This window comes from Salminus brasiliensis, chromosome 2 (assembly GCF_030463535.1).
Source record: "Salminus brasiliensis chromosome 2, fSalBra1.hap2, whole genome shotgun sequence".
In the NCBI taxonomy this organism is placed as follows: domain Eukaryota; kingdom Metazoa; phylum Chordata; class Actinopteri; order Characiformes; family Bryconidae; genus Salminus; species Salminus brasiliensis.
In genome coordinates this window covers 17,601,223-17,623,074 of record NC_132879.1, presented here as the reverse complement: position 1 = coordinate 17,623,074, position 21,852 = coordinate 17,601,223, and the positions used below count along the sequence as shown (strand labels likewise).

Here is a 21,852-nt window from a genome sequence, read left to right as displayed (position 1 = left end):
GAGGAGAGGATGCGTTCACCGAATAGAACAAGTGTGGTCATTTAGTCCTGAAAATAAACAGGTGCGTCTTATTTCATTTCCTCTGCCGAGAGAATTCTCCAAATTGTATCTGACAAAGCGAGCGGAGCTCCATGGCCAGTTGAGAGGAAATATCATTTCATATTTAATGTGTGCTGGGCCTTCCCCAGCCTCAGGCACTGTTGGTGGGTTATATTTAACGCCAGCTAGCCGTGCCTGCTCTGTGGATACCCTTGCATGGAGTACGTCAGGATCTGACTTGACTGTCTGACTTACGAAAGGTGAAATTCTGGTCTTCCGTGATAAGATTTGCATTAGGAGGAACTCTCTCTGTGCCACAAGGATGAGCTCACTTGGCCAAATCGAGCACAGACAATCAGCAGTAATGGTTTTGCATGGCCGCTGCAACGTAAGCCGTAGTCTAGGCTGTTGTCTACAGCAGTAAAAGATGCACTGAGTCAGAAACCCAGGGTGCAATTTCCAGAAGGACACCCACAAAGAGCTCTCCACAAGCACAAGTAGCAATTACAGTGTGCGTCTTTGTGTGTCTGTTTGCGTTAGTGTTTATTGTTCCCTGATGCCAAGGCCGGGGTTTTCACCCAGAGCGAGGAACCAGGTGAGTAGAAGCTTTGTGTTTGACGTTGAAGTGAGGCCTGAGTGTTTGGTTCACTCAGCATTGAGCTGTTTGAAGGCTTGAGGCCCAGGTCTTCTTTTTCTATTTCATTTTCTCATCTTGTTTTAATAAGTTTCAAGCCCATGGTTTTACACTGGAATACTAAACAAGAATCTGTATGACCCAGATCCCACATATAGAAATATGTGGGCCTAGTCCTGTTTTGAGGGTCTCTCTCTCTCTCTCTCTCTCTCCTCATTAGCTAATGTGTTTGTAGTTCTACAGAGGCAGAAGTATGTTGACTGGAAGATTGTGCGTGTTTGGGATTTGTTTAGAAAATGATATTTGCTAAATGAACGTACTGAGCAATACATTATTCATTCAGGGCAATTTATTTTTGTTTGTATGCAGCAAAGCAACCGTTCCACCTAATTACCAAGCCTTATGCTTTTGCATTATACGAGTAGCGACATTGCACACACATGTCTGGCTCTAAAACGCAAATGGGGCCTGCTGCTATGCTCAACAGGAAATAACAGAAGAGGCACACATACCATTACTGACTTGATTTAGCTTGTGACTGCAATTTCTTCTGTTGAGTGCAAAGACATTATTGAGCAATATTTTTCACCCGCGCTCGGGTTATGAATCAGAATGGACGTGAATGTTTTTGGGGTTTTTTTGTTCTGTAGAAGCACAACTGCTGAAATCAGGTCGCAGTCTAATGCATGAGGAACTACATCAGACATTAGCTTAACTAATGTAGACCTTCGCATACAGTTACAGCAAGAACAGTGTTGTATCTGCCCTTTGAGCCTCAAAGGAAATCATGGAACACCGTCAGAGGAAATGCATCCGATTTGGCGGCAACATGGGTAATCATTCAACGGGAGAGTATAAGTGAGCTATAATAATGAGCTTACTCATAATTTGGTTCAGGGGCATGTTCAGGACACGTTTGTCAGAGCATGATAATGATCGAGCTACAGGAAGCACGAGGATGTATTGTTGGCTTGAATGCTGGAGCTGCACAGCTGTTCTGTTGGCTGGTTGCGGCAGGAGGTGGTTGTATAGGGGCCCGGCCACTTGGTGCCATGGAACTACAGCTGCAAAATTGCTGCAGCTTGCACATACAGTGTATATGTACAGTAAAGTACAGAACAGCACACTGAACTGAACTGACTGCTTATTGTTAGGCAGTCATTATTAGTTTGAATGTCTTTGGTAGCTGTTAAATCAGTGCAGTATTTGTTCTTTTCATATTCAATTGAGAATCTAAAATTGGAAAATTCAAAAAATATTTTTTATTGTTATTCATTTGTGAATCTGATGTCAAAAAAACAAGTAACGGGTTGTTTTCCGTACTTTAAATTTTATGCTCAAATCAGAAAAATGACCCAGGGGCCAAAAATATGTATATATATTTTTTGACTTTTTCCAAGTTTGTGTGATCTGGACGTTATTGATGTTTTCGTGTGTTGCACATGGTCAGTATTGTTTTGAGTAATTTGGTATCAACATCATGGCCATGCACCTCATAATGCCACTTTCCTATGAACTCGAAAGGGCTAAAGCAGCATGGGTGCGATAGCTGGTAGATCCTGTGGATCTTTGTCATATTGCCTTCCTTAAACACAACACTTTTAGTTCCTCTGAACTACACTCCCCATGTTCTACTCCATCCAAAACGATGAAACTCCAAGTCTGAAGACTAGCAAAGCTTCTGGGTCTCATAAACTGAACAAAATAAAGAGCAAAATCAGATTTTTAAAAATGTATTTATTTATTTTCTTTCTTTTCGTAAATTTGAGGCTAATCAGAAATATCTTTTTCATTTTTTCCCACGTTTATTGTGTTACTGGAATATTTTATTTTTCCCCCCTGCATGTTTCATTCATGGCAGACAGCGTTTTTTGCAATTATCACATTAGGGTAGCTGCTCTGCTTTTTAAAAAAGAGGAATTCCACTGATTTATGAAAACTGCAGCATCATTTAAATGGTTAATATGTAAGCAAAGTAATTCAGAATGGTCTGATGAGAAATTAACTGTTCTACAGAAACTTGCCAACCAGAATAGTTTATGGTGGTGGTGATGGGCACCAGGTGTCCGAAACGTTTAATGCTTCTTATTGTATTACAATAGTGTTAAGCAGATTGTGGCTGATTTTTTTTTTTTTTCTTTTCCATTTCATCTTTTAGTGCAATGAAGGTACATGCAGGGTACATGCAGGGTGTTGTGAAATGCCACTCAAAAATGCCACCATTGGGGGCAGTGGTGGCTCAGCGGTTAGAGCACCGGGATATCGATAACAGGGTTGTGGGTTCGATTCCCAGGCTTGGCAAGCTGCCACTGTTGGGCCCTTGAGCAAGGCCCTTTACCCTCTCTGCTCCCCGGGCGCTGGAGTTGGCTCCCCTTCGCTCTGGGTGTGTGTGTGTGTACTCACTGCCCCTAACACGTGTGTGTGTGTGAGTGAGTGTGTGAGTGTGTGTTCACTACCAGATGGGTTAAATGCGGAGGACACATTTCGCTGTACAGTGTACAGTGACAAATGTGTGCACCTTTACCTTTTAAATAATAAACTTTTATTTCGGACTACTGCTGTTTTACTAATATCAACATTACAGATAACGGAAATAAGAAATGTAGTAACAACTTAATTATGTGCATATTTTGAAAAGTTGGTGAAATTCCCCTTTCAGGCATTAGCATGGATTTGCCACAGGCTGATATGCTATAAATTTTGCATTCTCTGAATTCAACACGGTAGCAGTTTGTCTTGCACATACATGCCCAGTGTAAAAGTAGGAACTGTTAAAAGGTATTTTTTTTCCAAGGGTTCTTTAGTAAAGGCAATTGTTCCACATAAAACCAAGCCAACTCAAAGAACTGCTCAGATGCTTAAATGGTTCTTTGCCTGGGTAATGGGTTCTTTGTATTGGAAAACCTTCTGCCTTTTAAAGTGGTTCTTTAAAACAGCAAACAGGATTTCTATTTTGATCTTGAGTAAAGAACCCTTTTAGTACTGTATAGAACCAAGGCTTATTCATGATTCATTAGAACTTCATTGTGTTGTGTGTCTGCTTGTCTTTATTGATTTTATTTATTTATTTATTTTTACACAGTGCTTGCCATTTCTCACTAAGAACACATATAGACATGGTGCATCCATTTGTTTCTTTGTTGTCTCATGAGCCACTGTCAGTGGAGTCAGTCGCCTGTGTCAGAACACAACTCCTCATCACCTAGCTGGAGATGGCGTTGTGAGTAAATCTCCCTGGAGTCAGCCAGCAACGCGAACCAGCGAGGAGTAACGAAGTCTAACTGTCCTCACATAGTAAAACTCCACTGGTCTGCACTATTACACCAGAGAGGCATTAGCTCTAGGGGCTTACTCAAGCCTTAGTCAGCAAGTGATTCAGACATCAAGTCATTTCATGGGAAGATGTTTGTTGATCCGGTCTTCTTCATCTTACTAAGCATGTATTACTAAGTGTTCTAAAATAAGATCCGTGGTCTATTTTAAGGTTATTAAACATCTTCAGGAAGGATTGAGAAGGTATGCAGGAGGCTTCAGGAGGATAAGGCAGTGTGGTGCTGTGGTCAGAAAGGCCTCAGTGATGATAGTTTCTCAAAAAATAAGACCATTATCCCACACTCATGAGTTGGCTCAGGCAGGCAGGTGGAATTGGGTGGATAGGGGATCAGCTTGGTGCTTGGCCTCTGGCCAAAGACATTATCCACATATGATCAGGTGCTAGCGTTTTTTGAGAAGCGTAGTATTCGCTTGTGGTGAGGGAACATGTCATTGCTGTCATAAGAATTTTTTTTCTTATACTTTTCATTTTAATTGTCTCTGTAAATAAATGTTTCTTTTTTTTGCTTGTCACAGTAATGGGTGGCAAGTTATGAGCTTCTCTTATGGAGTTACCCTTTCAGAGGATGAGGATTTGGAATGATTGTGGGTTTTTTGGAGTGGACCATCAAATTCACAGATTGTCTTTGTTCATGCTATAATATTTTGGTGTTAACTCCTTGTTGGCTGTTGAAGTCATCACTGTCAGTCAGATCTTCCATTATTAAAGAACTGCCTAGTCTTGCATTTTAGTAAAAGGTTTGAGTAACTCTTTAGTTTTTAGCTAGAAAAGGAGGTGAGTGTTCAGTTCTACTGTACATGTCTGTCATTGTAAGATGACGTAAGTTCATTTTGAGACCATTTTGGTGGTTTTCTATATAAAGGCTGTTCTGTATTCAACTCTGATTATTTACATCTTACTTCACCTTCTTCCATTGGTTGAAAGGGGTAAGATTATATTGTCTTCTGTTCTGTTTTTTTTTTTTTGTCTTCTATAGTAGCCAATGCTAATGCTATTATTTGGATTAGCTATGCTAATAACAGACATCCAGGCAGGGTAGTAGAAATGGGTTAACCTGGTCTTGTTAAGACTGGATAATATCCTACAGTCCACTTTCCTCTTTACTTTAGGAGTATCAGATGTTTTTGCTTTTTTTTTTTCCTGTAATGACATTTGTAATACAATACGTAGAAATGGAGGTCCTGCACCCATGAAATGTCCTTGGGCTTTAGGGATTTATAGTTTCTGAACTGCCCACAAGTATGATAAATACTATATCATACTTGAAGTATAAATACTTTATATATGACTATAAATAATACTAGACTTCCACGAGGAGAGCTTTGGATGTTTTAATGAACACAGTGATGTAAATCCACTACTTTCTGTATGAATGTTATTTGTATTTATTCTAATAGTGGTGTTTTACTGTGTAAATGTACCCTTACTTTACAGATAAGATTTTCACAGGTGCCTAAAACCTTGGCATAGTACAGTATGTGTACTTAATCTCTTGACACTGTGTCCTTAACTTTTCCTCACTGTATTACCATAGTTCCTGTCCTCCATAACTATGCATGAAACACCATAATTGTCTTTTGGGGTAATTACTCTAACAGTTCCCTTTGAGGAGACATGAGCATGCTGGGGAAATTGAGTTTGGGCCACACCCCGTGGAGCGTTTCCAGCCTTACAACAAACACTCTGCTCCTGTGTTTGTGTGCGTTTTTCTCCAGGGTTCTTCTCTGAAGCTGTAGTGAGATGATGAGAGAGAAAAACATGATGATTCCCATAATCATAGCTTTAGAGGTCTTCTCTGGAAGGGGAGAGGAGGCTTAGGCTGCTGTGGGGCGGGTCTGCTGTCATTTCTGGGCTAGAACATGTGTGAGCGATCAGGCGAGATTGAGGAGATGAGCCTCACCCCAAAGATCAAAGTGAGAGTTCACCATCCACCCAGGCCTTTCCATGCACTCAGCCCAGATCAATATATGTCACACCGAGAGGTCTGGAGAGTGCACTGGCTGACTGTGTTTGGGTAGCAGTGTTGAAATTGAATACATTCTGAAAAAGCTGCCACTCTTTTTTTTTTTTTTAATGTAAAAAAAAATGTCTTGAGATACATGGAAAAGCGTCTTTTTTGACCGTCTTTGGACTAAAATCTCTCTAAAGGGCTCATACCCTATATATTTCTTTTATTTCTTTTTTAGTGTTGTGTGTGTTTAAGTACCAAAACAGTCATCATTAATTGTCCAACATCTCCATTGAATTAAACAGGCTGTTTTTTTTTTTATTATTACTGTGAGACAGAGATATGTAAATGAGCTCTTTATGATACATGATTGATGTGAATGGGTGGGGTTAATAACTGAATTAGTGCATATATGTAAGTGCATATATGTAAATGTAGGTTCTTGTGACATAAAAATTTGAATTTAAAGTTTCCATATATATATGGACTGTAAGGGACTGGAGAGTGAGCAGTACATCAAACTCTTTCATTTCAAAAAAGGCAATGGAAATGTCTTTCCCATTATATGGACCCTTTAAGGTTAAGCATGCATAGGCTTGGCTTTGGGCTTAAATTACCCGACTTATTGTAAAAGTCCTGAATTGTGAAAGACGCCCCTGGTCCACTCTCTGTACTTACCTTGCCCTACTCATTCAGGTGTGTTTTCTATCATAGCTAATACATTATATTATAAAGTTCTATAAGTTATTTTAAACTAAAATGACATTTAATTGTAAAGTACCCTCCTTTTCCTACTTGCCTTAAAGCAATTCTCCAGCATTTTTTAAGATAATCAGCTCAGCGTGGATTTCCTGTGGATTGCTTCAGCACCTGCTCGTTGTCTTCAATGATGGCAATGATTCTTCTCTAAGCACATATAAATTATTGTTCCTTGCATCTCAACCATACAGATGCAAAAGGTCACCGGAAGGATCACCCTTCTGTTGTAGAATTGGGCGTGAAAAACTATGCAGGCTGCTGGTACTTCAGGACCAGGCCTGAGAACCTAGTGTCTTAGCCCGTGTCTGAAATGTTCAAGCTAACTCCAGTGGCACCTGTTGCCGCGCCTCCAGCCTGTGTTATCGTAGGGCTTGGGTGGCTGGTAGCCGTGGTAACCCGCAGCCTGTGTAGGGACGTGTACCCTGGGGCCCTGGCCTTGATTTAGTGTGTAAGCCTGTCGGAGCACTGCAGACAAAGGAAGATTTGTTTTAGTCTCTCCCCCTCACGCTGGCCTGAAAGGTAGCATTCCTCCGCTAACTAATGGGCGAGGGTCGAGGGAAGATTTCAGACGATTTTAGAGATGGACCACTGAGCTTTCCCACTGGTGTCGTTCCAACATAGTAACAAGAATGAATGAACGTTGGCTAAAATGTTGGAATGTTTGAAATCATGCCCACAGCTATTTTTTCCTGGAACTTAATGACAGCATATTAACCTACCGCTACTAAAAATACTTGTGGTCAGAGAGGAATTTGGAAGCGCTTTGATTGAATGAAATCTCCTCTCACTCTACCATCTGCTACTGGTAACAATTGGTTTCTGTTATCTGTGTGCGGAGTACTCTTTAAAACATGGTTGAACAGATCTAGCTGATTGAGGCAGATTCTGCATGATATCACCAAGCTTACTTTGGCCTCTCAGTAGTCCAAGCTTTACCCATGTTCCCAAGGAGATAACGGTCACTTCATCTGCACTTAAACAGGGTGTTTATGGCCTGACTCAATGGTCAATGACTCAGGCAGTATGTGGTCAGGCTGTCCTGTAGGTTTTGTTATCTCTGGCTTTCTGCAGTTTCTGCGGTGTAGGATGAAGTCACAGCATTCCAGCGAGCACCTCCTTTTTGATGCTTTCTCAGAGCAGAGCACTGGTACCTCCCATCCCCACCCTCTCCTCATATGTGATAACAGAGAACAATGGAATCTTAAGGAGGAGCCATATTTAGGTCTGATACTTAGAACCGACCAAAATCATGTAAAGATGCTGATTTTAAGAGGACATGCTTTTATATGGTTAAAAACAGAGTCCAGTGGTTTAAGGAAGTCCCGTGCCATTTTTTTTTTGCGATCTCCTTTCAATCAGAGAACCTTAATTCTGAGTATCTGAGGGTACCGATCTGGTCTGATTTTTGCGTTTCTTTAAATCTTTGCATTTCGGCCTCACAATCTTTCCCCCAGTTTTATTAGCTTTCCCCAGGTTTCCCCACTTTACCCCACTTACTAGCTTGATCTCCCTTGTCACATGATGCCACCAGTGCCAGGGGACTGAAGGCTAGCACATGCATCCTAAGAGTCATGTGAGAGGGACAAGACATCTTTTCCAGCTTCTGTTCCAATGCGACATATTGGACAGCTCAGCGAGCTTGGAGGAGTGAGGAGTGGACTGCCAATTCTGCTTTGTCAGCTAACAGATGCCCAAGCTATCTAGCCATCACACCAAGCAATGGGAGGAGAGGGAGAGCCATCATACCCACCTAATTATGCTGTCTTAAACTTGCAGCCCCGGATGGCTATGGCATCTCCTGATGATGGTCAGCTTAGCCTCTTTTGGGAGCCCCCACATAACAGATTTTGATTATACAGCATCTTATCTCTATGCTAAAAGGAGTACAACCACAGTACCTACATGTGTAACATGATTCAAATGTAATGTCTGTCTATGATGTCCTCTACCTTTGTGCGTTTTTCTTCTGCATGTTTCTCATCCTTAGAGAATAATTGTTTGTTTCGTGGGCTGATCCTGAAGGAGCATTGCTTTTGCTGTCTACTATTGTCTGATCCTACTTGAAGAGGCTTTTCTGACTCAGTGCAGTTGACTTTGCCAGGGTGTTTGCTTACAAAGGCTGTAAACTAGTGCAGAAAAAGTGCACAGAGTCAGCAACCATCAAGCTACACTGACAATAATCTCACACTTAGGACCTCATTTGCTACCTGCTGCACTGCCAAACTCTCTGATGTTACACCCCACCAGAGCTGTGCAGTGTTCCTGTTGTGAAGTAGAAGCACTGGCTACTTGCTACACAAACATGCTCACACACATGTGAAAACACACACACACACACCCACACAAGTACACTCTCTCACTGCAACTCCATTCTGCTTGTCTGTTCCCTTAAGAATTAATCTGCCATACCTCCTTTGAAGAGAGCCAGTGGTGCATTTAATTGGAACAGAGGTACTCTTTTGAGCCATGAGGTTCCTCAGGCTAATGATAACTTTAGAAATTTGCTTACCCACTGGAATAGTTGTTCTTCATTATTCAAACTTGCAATTCTGGCATACCTGCAGGGCTTTGTTTTTCGAAGAAAGCAGTAGAGAGACAGCATGAGTTAGTAAGCAGTAAATAAAAAATAAAATAAAAAATCTCTGAAGGCTCTAAAATGCCCCTCTAAACACCAGTAGTATCATTATAATGCTAGAAAGATGAATTTGGATATTCTCTGTGTCTGTATGTGTATGCTTTGCAATTATATGCCAATCCGATATTATAGTTTGTTATTGGTGCTTGTACCAGCATTATTCAATGGTCTGGCTATGTGACCAATCCACATTCAGTACGGTTTCCTAGTTTGAAATTACAGGTAGGTTGTACATGTATCGCACAGCTACAGAAGCCTGGGGTTATGAATTCAATCCTTGTTCTGGTCTCTGTAAGGAGTTTAGTGTGTTCTCCCTGTGTCCACTAGGTTTTCTCTAGGTATCCCAGTTTCCTCCCACTTCCCAAAAAAACAGACATGGTAGGTGAATTGGCTTTGCTAAATTGCCCCTAGATGTGAATGTGTGAGAGGTACCCTGCAATATTCTGGGGTCTTGTCCAGGGCCTATTCCTGCTTTGCATCAAATCCAAGTAGGCTCTGGGCCTATCGTGACTCTGATTAGGAAGAAGCAGTTAAAAAAATGGATGGTCTTTTAATTATTGGGTATCACTTTATTTGGATGCATTGTAGATGCCTTGTCAACGCTCCCCTGAAATTCTACTGAACTTCAACTGAATAGCTGTTAAATGTAACTAAACTCTAAGTTGAATGTAAATGGTCTGTCTGTTGAAAGTAACCCTACACCTAAGTGCTTAACAAATGGAAGCCATTCTGGAGAAGAGTGTCAGCACAGGTGCCAAAACTGTAAATGTCTTGTGGAACATGAGCAACGTCTCTTTCAGCTTCTACCTGAACAGTACTGTTGGTGCTCCCTTACTTACCTGTGGTGTTCTCTGTCTGTTTTGCTCCAGAACCTGCACCAGGTCATGCAGTGCTGATCGCACCTGATCTGTTCTGATCCTGGCTGAGCTGAGGCCCAGTGCGTAGCTGATGGAGCTCAAGGTGTGGGTGGACGGTGTGGTGCGGGTGGTATGCGGCCTGTCTGAAGAAACATCCTGTCAAGATGTGGTCATCGCGCTCGCTCAAGCTATAGGCAAGTTTCATAGACAGGATTGGCTTACAGTGTGAATCCCTAGGCTGCTCCTATTTTAAGTCTAGTTGTACATTTTAAAGGGTTTTCAGGGAAGGATCTTTATAGAACAGTGTACTTTAATCAAGGCATAGGCTTGTATGTCCAGGAAAGTCTAACTGTAGATCAGAAGCCTATCTGGATGGTGTACAATGCAGTGTTGGAAGATCATGCATACACCATTACCTTTTCTCATTTACATTCTGAGTAAGTAGAAAGTGAGAAAATAAAACACTGTAATAATGAACTTCTTTTTACCTTCCTTTGCTTCTACCAGGCCAGACGGGCCGTTACGTCCTTATCCAGAGACTAAGGGACACTGAACGGCAGCTTCTGGCCAATGAGCGTCCTCTGGAGTCTCTGGCCAAGCTTGGGCAGCACGGCAGTGAGGTACAGTTTTACCTGCGCCGTACCGGCCCCAGCAGTAGCAGCAGCGACGGCCAGGACCAGCATGACCGCTCTCTGCCTCTCCACAAAGCCTCTGAGCCAGAGCCTTTAAAACGAGGAGCACCCAAAAAATCCCTAACCTTCAACCTGGGCCCTTCCAGTTCTCCGCGTGCCAAACCCAAACAGTCCCGTAAAAGTCTGGGTCACAGAGACTCCCCTGAGCTCAGAGCGTCTCCGTCTCCAGTGCCTTTTTTTCTCCCTGGCCCATCCAAAGAGGAGGTGTTCCGGCATGTTCTCCAGCAGCAGGAGCGTCTGCAGGCTCTAGAAGCCCAGCTGGAGGTGCTCGAGCATGAGTCGCAGTCGTGGGAGCGACATCCTGGCCCGGAACCACGACTGCAGGAAGAGATGGACACTCTGGAGAAGACGATGATGAGAAACCAGGCTGAGCTTGCTCACGAGGAGCTCTGGGAGGAGGAGCTGAGGGCTGAAACGGAACGCGAGAAGGCCATGAGGCGGCGAATTGGTGAACTGCACGCAAAGCTGGACGAGTGTGGCCGCAGGCTCCTCGAGTTCACTGCTCGTTCCGCACAGCTGGAGCAGGACATTCAGAGGGAGAGGCTACAGGCTGAGAGTCCACCCGGCCAGGCAGGGGCAGACGACTCTGTAGGTGCCGTAAAGGCAGAACTTCAGAATCGACAGAAACGTGGTGAGGAGTTAGAGGTGGAGCTTGTGGAGACAGAGAAGGCTTTGGGAAAGGCAGAGAATCTGCTGCAGGTGAGGTGATAGGGTTTAGGAAAGAATCTAACCATTACCCTTCTCTCCATACAGATTATGTAACGTCTGTACAGTATGAAGGTTTATGTTTCCTGAGGTGAAAACATTAAACATAATTATTGTTAATCTCATCTTCTCTTAACCTTACTTTGGGCAGCGTCCACATAAAGTCTTGAAAGAATTGATTTCTTTCATTGCGTTTAGCTGCTATCAATTTAATTCAGTCTGAAATGATTCTTACCATCAATCTTACTGGTCAGAAAAGCTATCAGCTGTTCCCTAAAGTACAGGATGCCTGAGATGGAGCAGAGTGTGTTTATAAAGAGTGTCAGTTGTCATATTGTGTCTGGCACATGAGCACTGTTGTTAGTCTTGACTTGTCTGATTCTGAAGTAATTGGCTTGTGTCATGTCACTAATAGACCATAGTCTGTAGGCGTTAAAACACACCCTTAGAGGACAAATCCCTGGAGTACCGTCAATAGAGCTACAAGGCATAAACTTTATGCTGCAGTGGTTATTGGAAGAGTGGTGCCCTCTTCTGGTGTGTAGGAGAAGTGCAGATGTGAATTATGCTGAAATGGCCTTAATTGTGACTGCCCTTAAATAGACTTTCAGTCTGTTTCTGGAGATAACCATATGCCGGTCAGGTATGCCCATTCAATGTTTCATGACTTTAATAATAATAATTAAGGTAAACAATCTGGGCATGCTTTAATAGGTCAGTTTGTTATGTTTTACTGTTTGACCACAACTGACAATTATCATGATCATGATTGGTTACTTGATTACAAATATAATCTGTTTTGTCCATACAAGGATCACTAAGCTCTCCCATGGCATGGTTTCTCACTTTTTGATTTTTAAATTGCGTCTGGCAGTTATTCTGTACATTGTGTCAAAATGAACTGATGTATGGACCAATACAAATCATCAAAAATTATTGGAATAAAAACTTGACATTCCACTAAAAGTTAATAGTTAATACATTTTGTTTCCTTCTTCTGTAAAGCTTTTCTTGTCAACGCTTTTCTTTTAACAGCTCTGACTCATTTCTTATGTTCTTACATTCCTTGTGTGTTTCTAGACTAAGCAGGAGGAGCTGGAGGAGCTGAATAAAGAGCTGAGGCAGTGCAACCTGCAGCAGTTTATCCAGCAGACGGGAGCACTCCCACCCCAGTCATCCTCCCGCACTGACCTCCACCAGCAACTGGACCAACTGGAAATTGTTCAACTTCTGCAGAACAGATCTAAAGACAATGGTATGGTGCTCACGCATGTAAGCAAATACAGACAGAAAAACACATGCATACGGTTATATCTCTCTTATATGCAAACATGGAGTCAGTGTAAAAGAAAGAAACGTACTGTATTTGGATAACATGGTGATTTACATACTCTCATGTTTATCTGTAATACTTTGTGAACTGGCCGTAGAACGACTTGTAGGCTTTAGGCTGTAATAAAGCCTTTAAATACTAGATCATAAAAGGACGGGGTGTGTCTTTGAGACTAACATGTTACTTTTTGATGACCTGAACTTCACATGTCCCATTTATTTAAAAAAACGTGCTGCTCTCTCACTAGTAATAGATGCTAATAACAAGAGAAACTGCAGACTTCTGATACACTCGGACTGGTCCTAAACCAGATGGGGAGGGAGTCAGTGCCTCTCACACACGTGTCGGGCTTTAAATTGGGCGATCCTAAAGTTCTCATACTAGGGCCTGACTACCAGCACTGATTCAAACTAGAGATCTGCAGAAGAACGGAAACCCGAAACTGACCAAAACAGGCCTGACTGAAACTGCTGCATCCAGAACCTGACCCTAAAAACCATTATTATTCCATTTATTAACAGTATAGGTGTTATTACCTGGCAGAGAACAGCATCCTCCAACCTCTAATCACCTGATTTGTTATAGTTCCACTCATTTACTGCTGCTCCACAAAATGGGAAAGATCCACTATGATCTTTCCATCCACCCAGCACACCCCTCTCATCATTCTTGGTATGATTGGTACTGATGTACTCTCAGATTTTATCCCAGGTTTCATTCAGAGGCACATTTACCTGCTCCTAAAACTCCAGAGCTAATAAATAAATAAATAAATACATAAAATGTGAGAGGGAGAGAGAGTGCAGCATAGGCATATTGCATGTAAAATAAATGACATTAGACAAACCGGCCAAAGCCATACCAAAGTACCCAATCTGGTTCATGAAAATTTGGCCTGAAACCAGATATATTGTTTGTCCATGTTGGGCTTAGGATGGGAAGCAGACCTTTATTTTAGCCACATTATGAACCATGGCTATAATTGGCCTGTTCTGCTGTAGCTAATGCTGTGACGTTGGACAGCCTGTAGAGTGTTTACAAAAATACTGTTTAGAAACTGTTGTGTGGAAAGTCCATAAATAATATATGGGTAATAAACCAGAAATATAAATAATAAAAGACAATAACATTTTGTGGTACTATTTTTATTTATTTTTTTGTTAAACATACATTTTTGTTTGCTTTTGTTTTTGTTTAGCTCATTAAAGCAGGGCAGGTTGGAAATCTATTGTAATCTCTTCACATGCTTCATCATATGTTATTTGCCATTAATACTACATTACTACTACTATTATTTTTATTATTTTTATTATTATTATTATTATTATTGCATTTTTAGATTACACTACAATTTCGCTTGTCCACAGCTTAACAGTTGTTAACACATTTGTAGACGGATCATAGGCAGTTCAGTTGGAATACAACTCATGTTATCATTTAAACTGTACACCCTCTACTCTCTTCACAGACTCCCCCCCGCGCCCCACCGCTAAGCAGTTTCTGGGGCATCCGCGCAACCTGCAGCACCCGCTGGTATCCAGCCTCAACCCTGAGGGTGTGTATGTGTGAGAGCGTGCTGCTGCAGCCCTGCCTGCTCAACCATCCTGCCCTGCAACCCCTCCTCTCTCAGCCGAGCCCAGCGTTGGTGGCAGCCCTCTCTGGGTGGAGGTCCCTGCATGGTGTCCCTTTCTTAACCGCCCTCCTCTAATAAAGCTTGTATCTGTATGTCTGCACTGACACTTCATCTGAAGGGCCCCACACAAGGTTGTGAAAGTAACTCATCTGAGAGGCAGGCACGTATGGCAGGGAAGCAGTGTTTAAATATTCACGTATAGGCCGTTTATGTGGTTTTGGATGAGTGCCATCTATGCATCAGATGTAAGCTTTTATTGCTTTAGAAGTGCACAGACCAGCGAAGACAAATACTAGACAATTTGCACACTCCACGTTTTCTTGAAGGAGCAGGAATTACTCTGGAATTACGCTTTGTTTATTTACAAAACAGCAACACTTTTTGTGCTTGTGCGCAACAGGAGAAATGTCACTGTTTGCTAAATAAATTAGGGCTCACTTTAAAGCTTTGTGCATTTTTCCCATGGAGATGTCCAGACTGGATTCCCATGAGCTGTTCTATCACTTCCACTCAACGTAAGAGAAAGCTGTAAACCTGCGTAAAGACAAATTTGTGTTTTTGAACAGCAGCAGTGCACCATTTAAATTCCTAGACAGAGCTCTAATCCAATAGAACATGTCATTAAGCACAAGATTTCTGTTTACGCCATCAGTGTTTGCAAACAATTATAAAGCTCCATACAGTTGGATCATGACTGTTCATTAACTGAGCTATTGAGGTATCTATGAGCTCAGAGGTAGCTGCGTTCATTGTTAATGTGTAGTATTTTATGAATGTAAACAAAATCGCATTAGAAATCGCATTTATGAAGCGTTTATGATCAGATGTTAGATCTCAGAAGTGCACAGCATCAGTTCCTGACATGAAAGATCTTGTTGTGAACGCTTTGGAGTCCTTACTTGGTGCCCTTCAGATGAAGTGTTAACTACATATATCTGTCTCAACACTTTAGTTTAAACAACCTAGAGCCAGAGCTGAACAGCATCTTTAGAAGCTACGCTTAAGGTCAGGGGTGTAACGGTTCACAAAAGTCATGGGTGGGTTCACACCACAGGACCTCATAGTTTGAAACACAAAGAAAAAAACAAGCCCAAAACTAAATAAATAAACATTTGATAGTCGTGCAAGTTATAGTTTGTTGCATAATTAATCCTGTGGTAGCTGCTACAGCCTGTAGGGAGTAAATCTGTAAATTGTAGATGTTGCCATATTGAATGTGTGTCAATACATGCACACTGACCCTACAGCTGTCCAGCAAAACCGATCCATCGTGATTTTATGAACTGAAATAAGATGGTCAGAATGTCAGAATCATTAGGATATTTTCAGTTCATAAGTATTGTGCATTCTCTGTGCGACTGCGTGCACTGAACTGTGATGTCCATCCCGTGACTGTTTGGTATTAATACATTTTACACCCCTACTTCAGTACATAGCGTAAGCCATTGTTAACCCAAGGCCATCCTGCAGTGTCTTCATAGCATGGTGCTTATAGCCTTACTATCTGTATGAGGTTTTTATAGACACAAAATTAGGGGTGGGCAATATTGTATCATGATACTTTGGACATTTTGACATTACACAATATTTTGGCACATAGAAAACGTCAAAAGTGATTCCTTATCCAGAATCTGATTCAGTACATCCAGGTAAACGGGACTAGTTATGCTCTTTGTGGTGTAACAGGACGTTAGTTGGTCAGTGTTTGATGTTGTGCTCATAAAAAGCATTGATTATTTTGTTCATGTTGATGAAATACAGTCATATTGCCCACCTCTACACTCATTGGCAGTCAGGCAACAGTTGAATCTTTACGTGTAGCTTGTGAAGGTGTTCTTTTGGCTCTGGCTTTATAATAACAAGCTAAAGTGTTTCTTCTCCCTGTATCTGTGAATGTTTATTTTTGTAATGACTTGCTCGGCTCTGTCACACACTTTTTAAGCCTTTGCCTTGGTTTTGCTGGACTTTCTGCTGCTGGTTTGGCATATGTGCCATGTTTGTGTGGTAATCTCTGTTATCTATGGCTTTTGGTTGGTTGGCCTAAGCACACAAATCAACATAGATGAATAGTCTTCTGAGTGTGTTGCTGATTCTGGCCCTGTGTTGGTTTTGGGTTTTTTTTGTGTGTGTGTGTGTTTGTGTGTGTGTGTAACTCGACAATTCCACAGACAGCACACATCTCTGTAACAGCTGCTTTATCAACAGAACACGACTGTGCTTGACGAAGAAGGATTACCACAATACAGCACTGCCCTTTCTGTAGGTCCTGCTGTACAGTATTTGCACAGACATAAAGGAGCATGAATGATGATGAATCAGTATGTTGGTCAGACTGTAACTTTAAAAAAGTCAGACCAGTGTACAGACAGTACAGGTATTGGGCTTTGGAAAAAGCCCCTTGATGCTGTGCTTGTGAGTCCGCCACTGTTCTAATTCTCCTTATTCTATATTTGGGACGTGTATTCATTCCTGATTTTTCTTCATATAGTAGCTAATGAAATGAAGAGTACTTGTCCTAAACTTGTTTTGTCCAAAACTTCTGGCCTCTAAGGCTACGGCTATGTCTGAATGTAATGCCGAAGTCCAGCACGTCCAACTGTTGTCCGGTCAGTAATCTATAGGCAAGGACACCAGTGAAAAATGGTAGTGGACTCGACAGAGATGAACACAGCTCAGTACTTTTTCATACCCTTCTTGAAGCCACTGTGGAAATCTCCATGGCATGGAAAGCTGACTGTTTTGCTAGTCCAAAGAACTCCTCTCAACCTTCTGATTGTTGACCACCTTCTACTGTATCTGTGGCACATGCTTAAAAATGAAGATGCAACAAATGGTTCTTTGAGCAGTGCCATTGAAGAACCACCTTTGGGTTCCATGAAGAACCCTAAGAGTTTGAAGTGTGAAGATCCTTTTAAGATCCTTTTAAAGGTTTAAAGCGGTTTATAGTGTCCACTGATGTTAAGGTTCTTTGCACTTTACAAGCATGGTTTCTAATGGATCGCTCAAAGAACCATTTGTAGCCCCTTTATTTTTAAGTGCAGTTAATGAAGAAAATCCATTTGCTCTGTTTTCTGTACAGTAAAAGAACAGACAATACAAATTATGAATTCCGAGTGTTGTTGTTAGTCTTTTCTAAGGACAGGGGCATGAATTGACTGTGTGCTACATATATAACAGAATTTAAGTATTGAAGTGTCCCATTAATAATGCTATGTTATGAATTTCTTATTACAAATTCATACCATACTTCATAAATGAGCTTCTCATTGTGTTCAGATTGGGCTTTTTGGAATCTGTTTTATCTCTCCAGTAGAGTTGAAGTACATGGTCAAGAAAAAAAGTACCTTTTTTTTGGATTTCCTTTGGGCTTTGGGCTTCTTCTTTAGCTGTTTACTGTGTGGTTCCAGGTTTCCTCTGTGGCATGGGACGACCCAGGAGAGCTTCTAGTGCATGGGTTTTATTTTTGTAAGGGTCTTTTGCGTGACCCGAGAGTGTCACCTTTCCAGAATGAAACACTGAAAGCATCACTCCATATCATATTTTTGTGTGTCTTGCAGTCCTGACATCCAGGGAGTCGTCTTGGAGGTAAAACCTGGACACGCAGGGCCAAGGATCTCTTATTGCACCCTAATGTACTTAACCACCTACTGTTTTAATGACCTGCTCATCAGTGTAACCACCTATTATATCCTGTCTGTATATACAAATCTATATATTGACATTTTGTTACACTGCAGAAACATGTATTTACTGTAAGATATTACCAGAAAGATTATATCTAGAGAACTATTACTTTTGTCAATGTATTTAAGTATAATAAAGACGGTGCGTTGTGTTTTAGATAACCTCGGGCTCGGGCCTGGTTGTGTGTCTGTTTTTCAATCAGTGTGTGTGAAGTATGATGTATTCTTTCTCACTGGGGAATGTGAAGTAGCACTAGCAGTGTTATGATCTCAACACGTTTCATAATATGTGGTGCAGATATAAAAAGCTTTTCCCCCTAATGCTAAAGGAAGCAGCACATCCTGTTCAGCTGGAAGACCCTGTGCATTTTCAATGGGCTTATAGAATATAAAGAATAGTGTGTGCCTCTATAGCATGACCTACGAAGAGTCTATAAATATAACAGTTGTGGCAGTTAAGTACATCTGGGTAACCATCACATGGCTCACACTCTTAAAAATAACGGTGCCACAAAAGCTTCTTTGAGCGCTGCCATAGGAGAACCACTTTTGGTCCGTAAGGATTTTGGTCCGTTTGTAATATCAATATGTATGTGAGTGTGAAGAACCTACTCTAGGTGTGTTTTATACCGTAGAAATGTTCACAGCTCTTACATTCTCCTTGTGAATGGAACAAAATGGAAAACATTGGTGAATGTCAGACTCATATAAGTGGGTTTTAAGTAGAAATGTTTTCTTAGGAATGGTTCTTGAATAAGGCCCATGGTTCTTCATGGAACCAAATAAATATTCTATAGCATCGCTCAAAGAACCATTAGTGGCGCCTTAATTGTTAAGAGCAGTTCCCAACACCCCTTCAGGCAAGCAGGTGAATCATGCCTTAGTTCCTGCTCTGCATTACCTGCAGCGAGTCTACAGTTTTCACTTTTGATTTGCTGCTCAACTCTGGCAACCATAGATGAGCTGGGTTATGCCACAAACAACTTCACCACTTTATTCCCATGGTTACATAACCATTAAGAGAGCTATGTTACAGGATCCGGACACATACATTAATGCACAAAGTGTGTCTGAGCTATTCTGTATGGGCTTGGCTGTTTTGAAATTAAGATTAATTAGGTGAAATCGGATTAGGGTGATAAGATCAGGGACCTGTCTGGTGGAGCCAGAGGAAGCTAAGCCCCAAATCCCAACAGATTTGAGAGCCGAGGCACCTATCAGTCCTGTCTGCCAAGGCTCTGTACATCTCTGTTGAAAAAAATATGGATATATCGATATTCATCTTCCACAGTATTAATACTATCCAATTAAAATAGGTTTCCGCATTAAACATTTGTGAGACGGTTAATAGTGTAAACGCGTTGGCAGTTTTAATGACTGTCCAGCTTTCACTGCAAACACGATTAAAGAGTTCATGTTGACGGGCCAACAGGCATTCATGATGCTCTTGGTCCAAGTCAGTCATTTCTTCAAACTCAGCATGACTGGCAATTACGGAGATTCCGCTTTCCTTGGAAACGTAAATCCCATTAATATTGGATTGAAGCTGGAGATTTTAGTGGAGTGACACTACTCTAGTTCTATATGGCACTCGAATAACAAACAGTGTTCATGTTGTCTCCATAGGCTACACTTAAGCTGCACACAGGGCAAAAAAGGAGTGGCAGGTCACACAGAATAATAAACTAATATTAATGTGGAAGATAGTAAGTCATTATAATACAAAAAGGAGAAGAGCTCCCGGTTGTTGTTTTTTTTTTTTATTCTTTATTTGCAGAGCCTTTTATAGCCATCTGTGTCTGTCCTACACACCCTTTACCCACATACTACCATGCTTCCACCACATGGATGCCATACATGAAAGCCATGAACCTACCATGTGTTAGGGTTGGTGGGCACTATTTATTCTTTATACTCTACAGTAGTACAGATTACATGATAGAGCAAAAAGTCGAAAACACATCAAATAAGTTTCAACTGAGCTTTTAATGAAGTTCAAGAAGCAGAACCATTACAGTGGGGTTAGCATGTGCATTTCATTTTACAGTTGGCCCTACTGTAACTGTACGGAGTTGAAGAGTTCAGGAGGTTGGGAGAGAGGCACTACACAGTGCACAGGTCAGAGCAAGAGAGAAAGTTTATTAGGCACAGAGAAAACTGCATGAGAGTCCGGTTACCTTTCCAGTAAGTCTTGGCACCTTCCAGTGGGAAACGTATAGCAGCCTGTAGACGAAGTACGTTCCTGTGACATGTGGCACGTACGCTACACTACAGTAATGGAGAGGGAGCAGCACGGAGAGGGCTAGAGCCACCCCGGAGGGCGATTTTAAGCACTCTCTGCAGTCAGTAGGAGCGCTGAAGAACTCTAGAGCCGAGTCCAAAAGCTGGTTAGCCGCTGTCACACGCACAGTGGAATGGAGAAGAGGCGCAATGTGCGTTAGTCAGTGGCTTACCTGCTTTCAGAGATCTCACATAGGCAGAAACGCGCCATATCATGCTATAGGGAACAAAAGGACAAAGTCACTGAAAAACATTGACTGTGGAAAACACCATTAGACCGTCACTGTCACTGACAGGACACGGATAAGCCGTCGAGTTGAACTACCAGGCCTATCAACGACAGGTCTGGTTACCTCACTGGCAAATGCATTTGACGTTAAAGCGCTGAGATTTATTTAAACTCGTGGAGGTTCAGCTCTCATTAAAAAAAGAAGAGGCAAAAAAAGAGCCCAAATAATAAATATTCAGAGATTCTATCAGGAAATGAACCGTTTAACATAGGATGAGTGATGCTTCTGTCGAAGTGTCTTTAAATGAGGCCACTGTGCAAAGGGGCAACATTTACTGTGGTGAAATACTTAGTACACCCCTATATTTAGCAGATTATTAAAAATAATCTCGAGACAAAATGTGAAAAAAATTCAAACACATTTAAAACGAAAGCAATACAGCATTTGACAACACAATAAGTCATCTATTTATCAGGTAATATTTATAATAAGTGATATTTACACTAGGAGCCACAGTTACTCACCGCTCAAGTTTTCCCCCGTCAAACAGCATCAACAAACACAGAATAAAAAGTCCAAATTGGCAAAAGGGCACTGCTGTTCAAACTGACAAAAAAAAAGTGCGCTCGCTCGTCCAAATAGTGTCATTTATTAATAAAGTGAGAATTGGTTCAGAAGAGCAGTGCAGAAGTTCAGTCCACTTGCGCTACCCCAACCCTGCCCACTCCTCTGCCTCTGCAACCTGACCTGCTTATGCAAATCGTGCTTTATTGGCATTGACACTCGGCCAGCAGCAAGCTTGGATTCGCGGACAAACCCCGCCCCCCGAACCGAAGCGTCCAATCGCAGGCGGCGGGGGGAGGGCGGAGCCGCAGCAGCGCGTTAGGTGGATTTAGTCTGAGTTATAGTTGGGGTGCGGTGCGTTCGGTTTTGCACGTCTTACTTTGGGAATGAACCATTTTTGACAGGTCGGTTTCTGGACACCGGCGACTTTTCCGAGATTTTCTGACACAGTCAGATGTCACTTGATTTTTTAGGCGCTGGGTGTGATTCGGTGTCAGTGTAGGGGGGCGAGGCTCGGTGTTTTTAT

General features: G+C 41.8%; 1 protein-coding gene and 1 long non-coding RNA gene across 5 annotated transcripts in view; one reads left to right on the top strand and one right to left on the bottom strand.

Moving 5' to 3' along the window:
• The window catches only part of rassf7a (Ras association domain family member 7a), a 45,154-nt gene extending 26,765 nt beyond the window's left edge, over positions 1 to 18,389 (top strand). For all 4 annotated transcript variants that reach the window (XM_072669007.1, XM_072669014.1, XM_072669022.1 and 1 more), the window contains exons 2-6: positions 10,219 to 10,400; positions 10,714 to 11,597; positions 12,684 to 12,858; positions 14,405 to 14,491; positions 18,127 to 18,389. In XM_072669007.1, the coding sequence (XP_072525108.1) occupies positions 10,298 to 10,400; positions 10,714 to 11,597; positions 12,684 to 12,858; positions 14,405 to 14,491; positions 18,127 to 18,158 (1,281 nt within the window). In that variant the 5' untranslated portion in view covers positions 10,219 to 10,297 and the 3' untranslated portion in view covers positions 18,159 to 18,389. The remainder of the gene's footprint in view (positions 1 to 10,218; positions 10,401 to 10,713; positions 11,598 to 12,683; positions 12,859 to 14,404; positions 14,492 to 18,126) is intronic.
• Positions 18,390 to 20,219: 1,830 nt separating this feature from the next.
• Positions 20,220 to 21,467, bottom strand: LOC140549866 (uncharacterized). The gene is made up of 2 exons (XR_011979037.1): positions 21,287 to 21,467; positions 20,220 to 20,749 (listed from the first exon to the last, which is right to left on the bottom strand). It is a non-coding gene; the product is annotated as an uncharacterized lncRNA (long non-coding RNA).
• Positions 21,468 to 21,852: the final 385 nt, after the last annotated feature.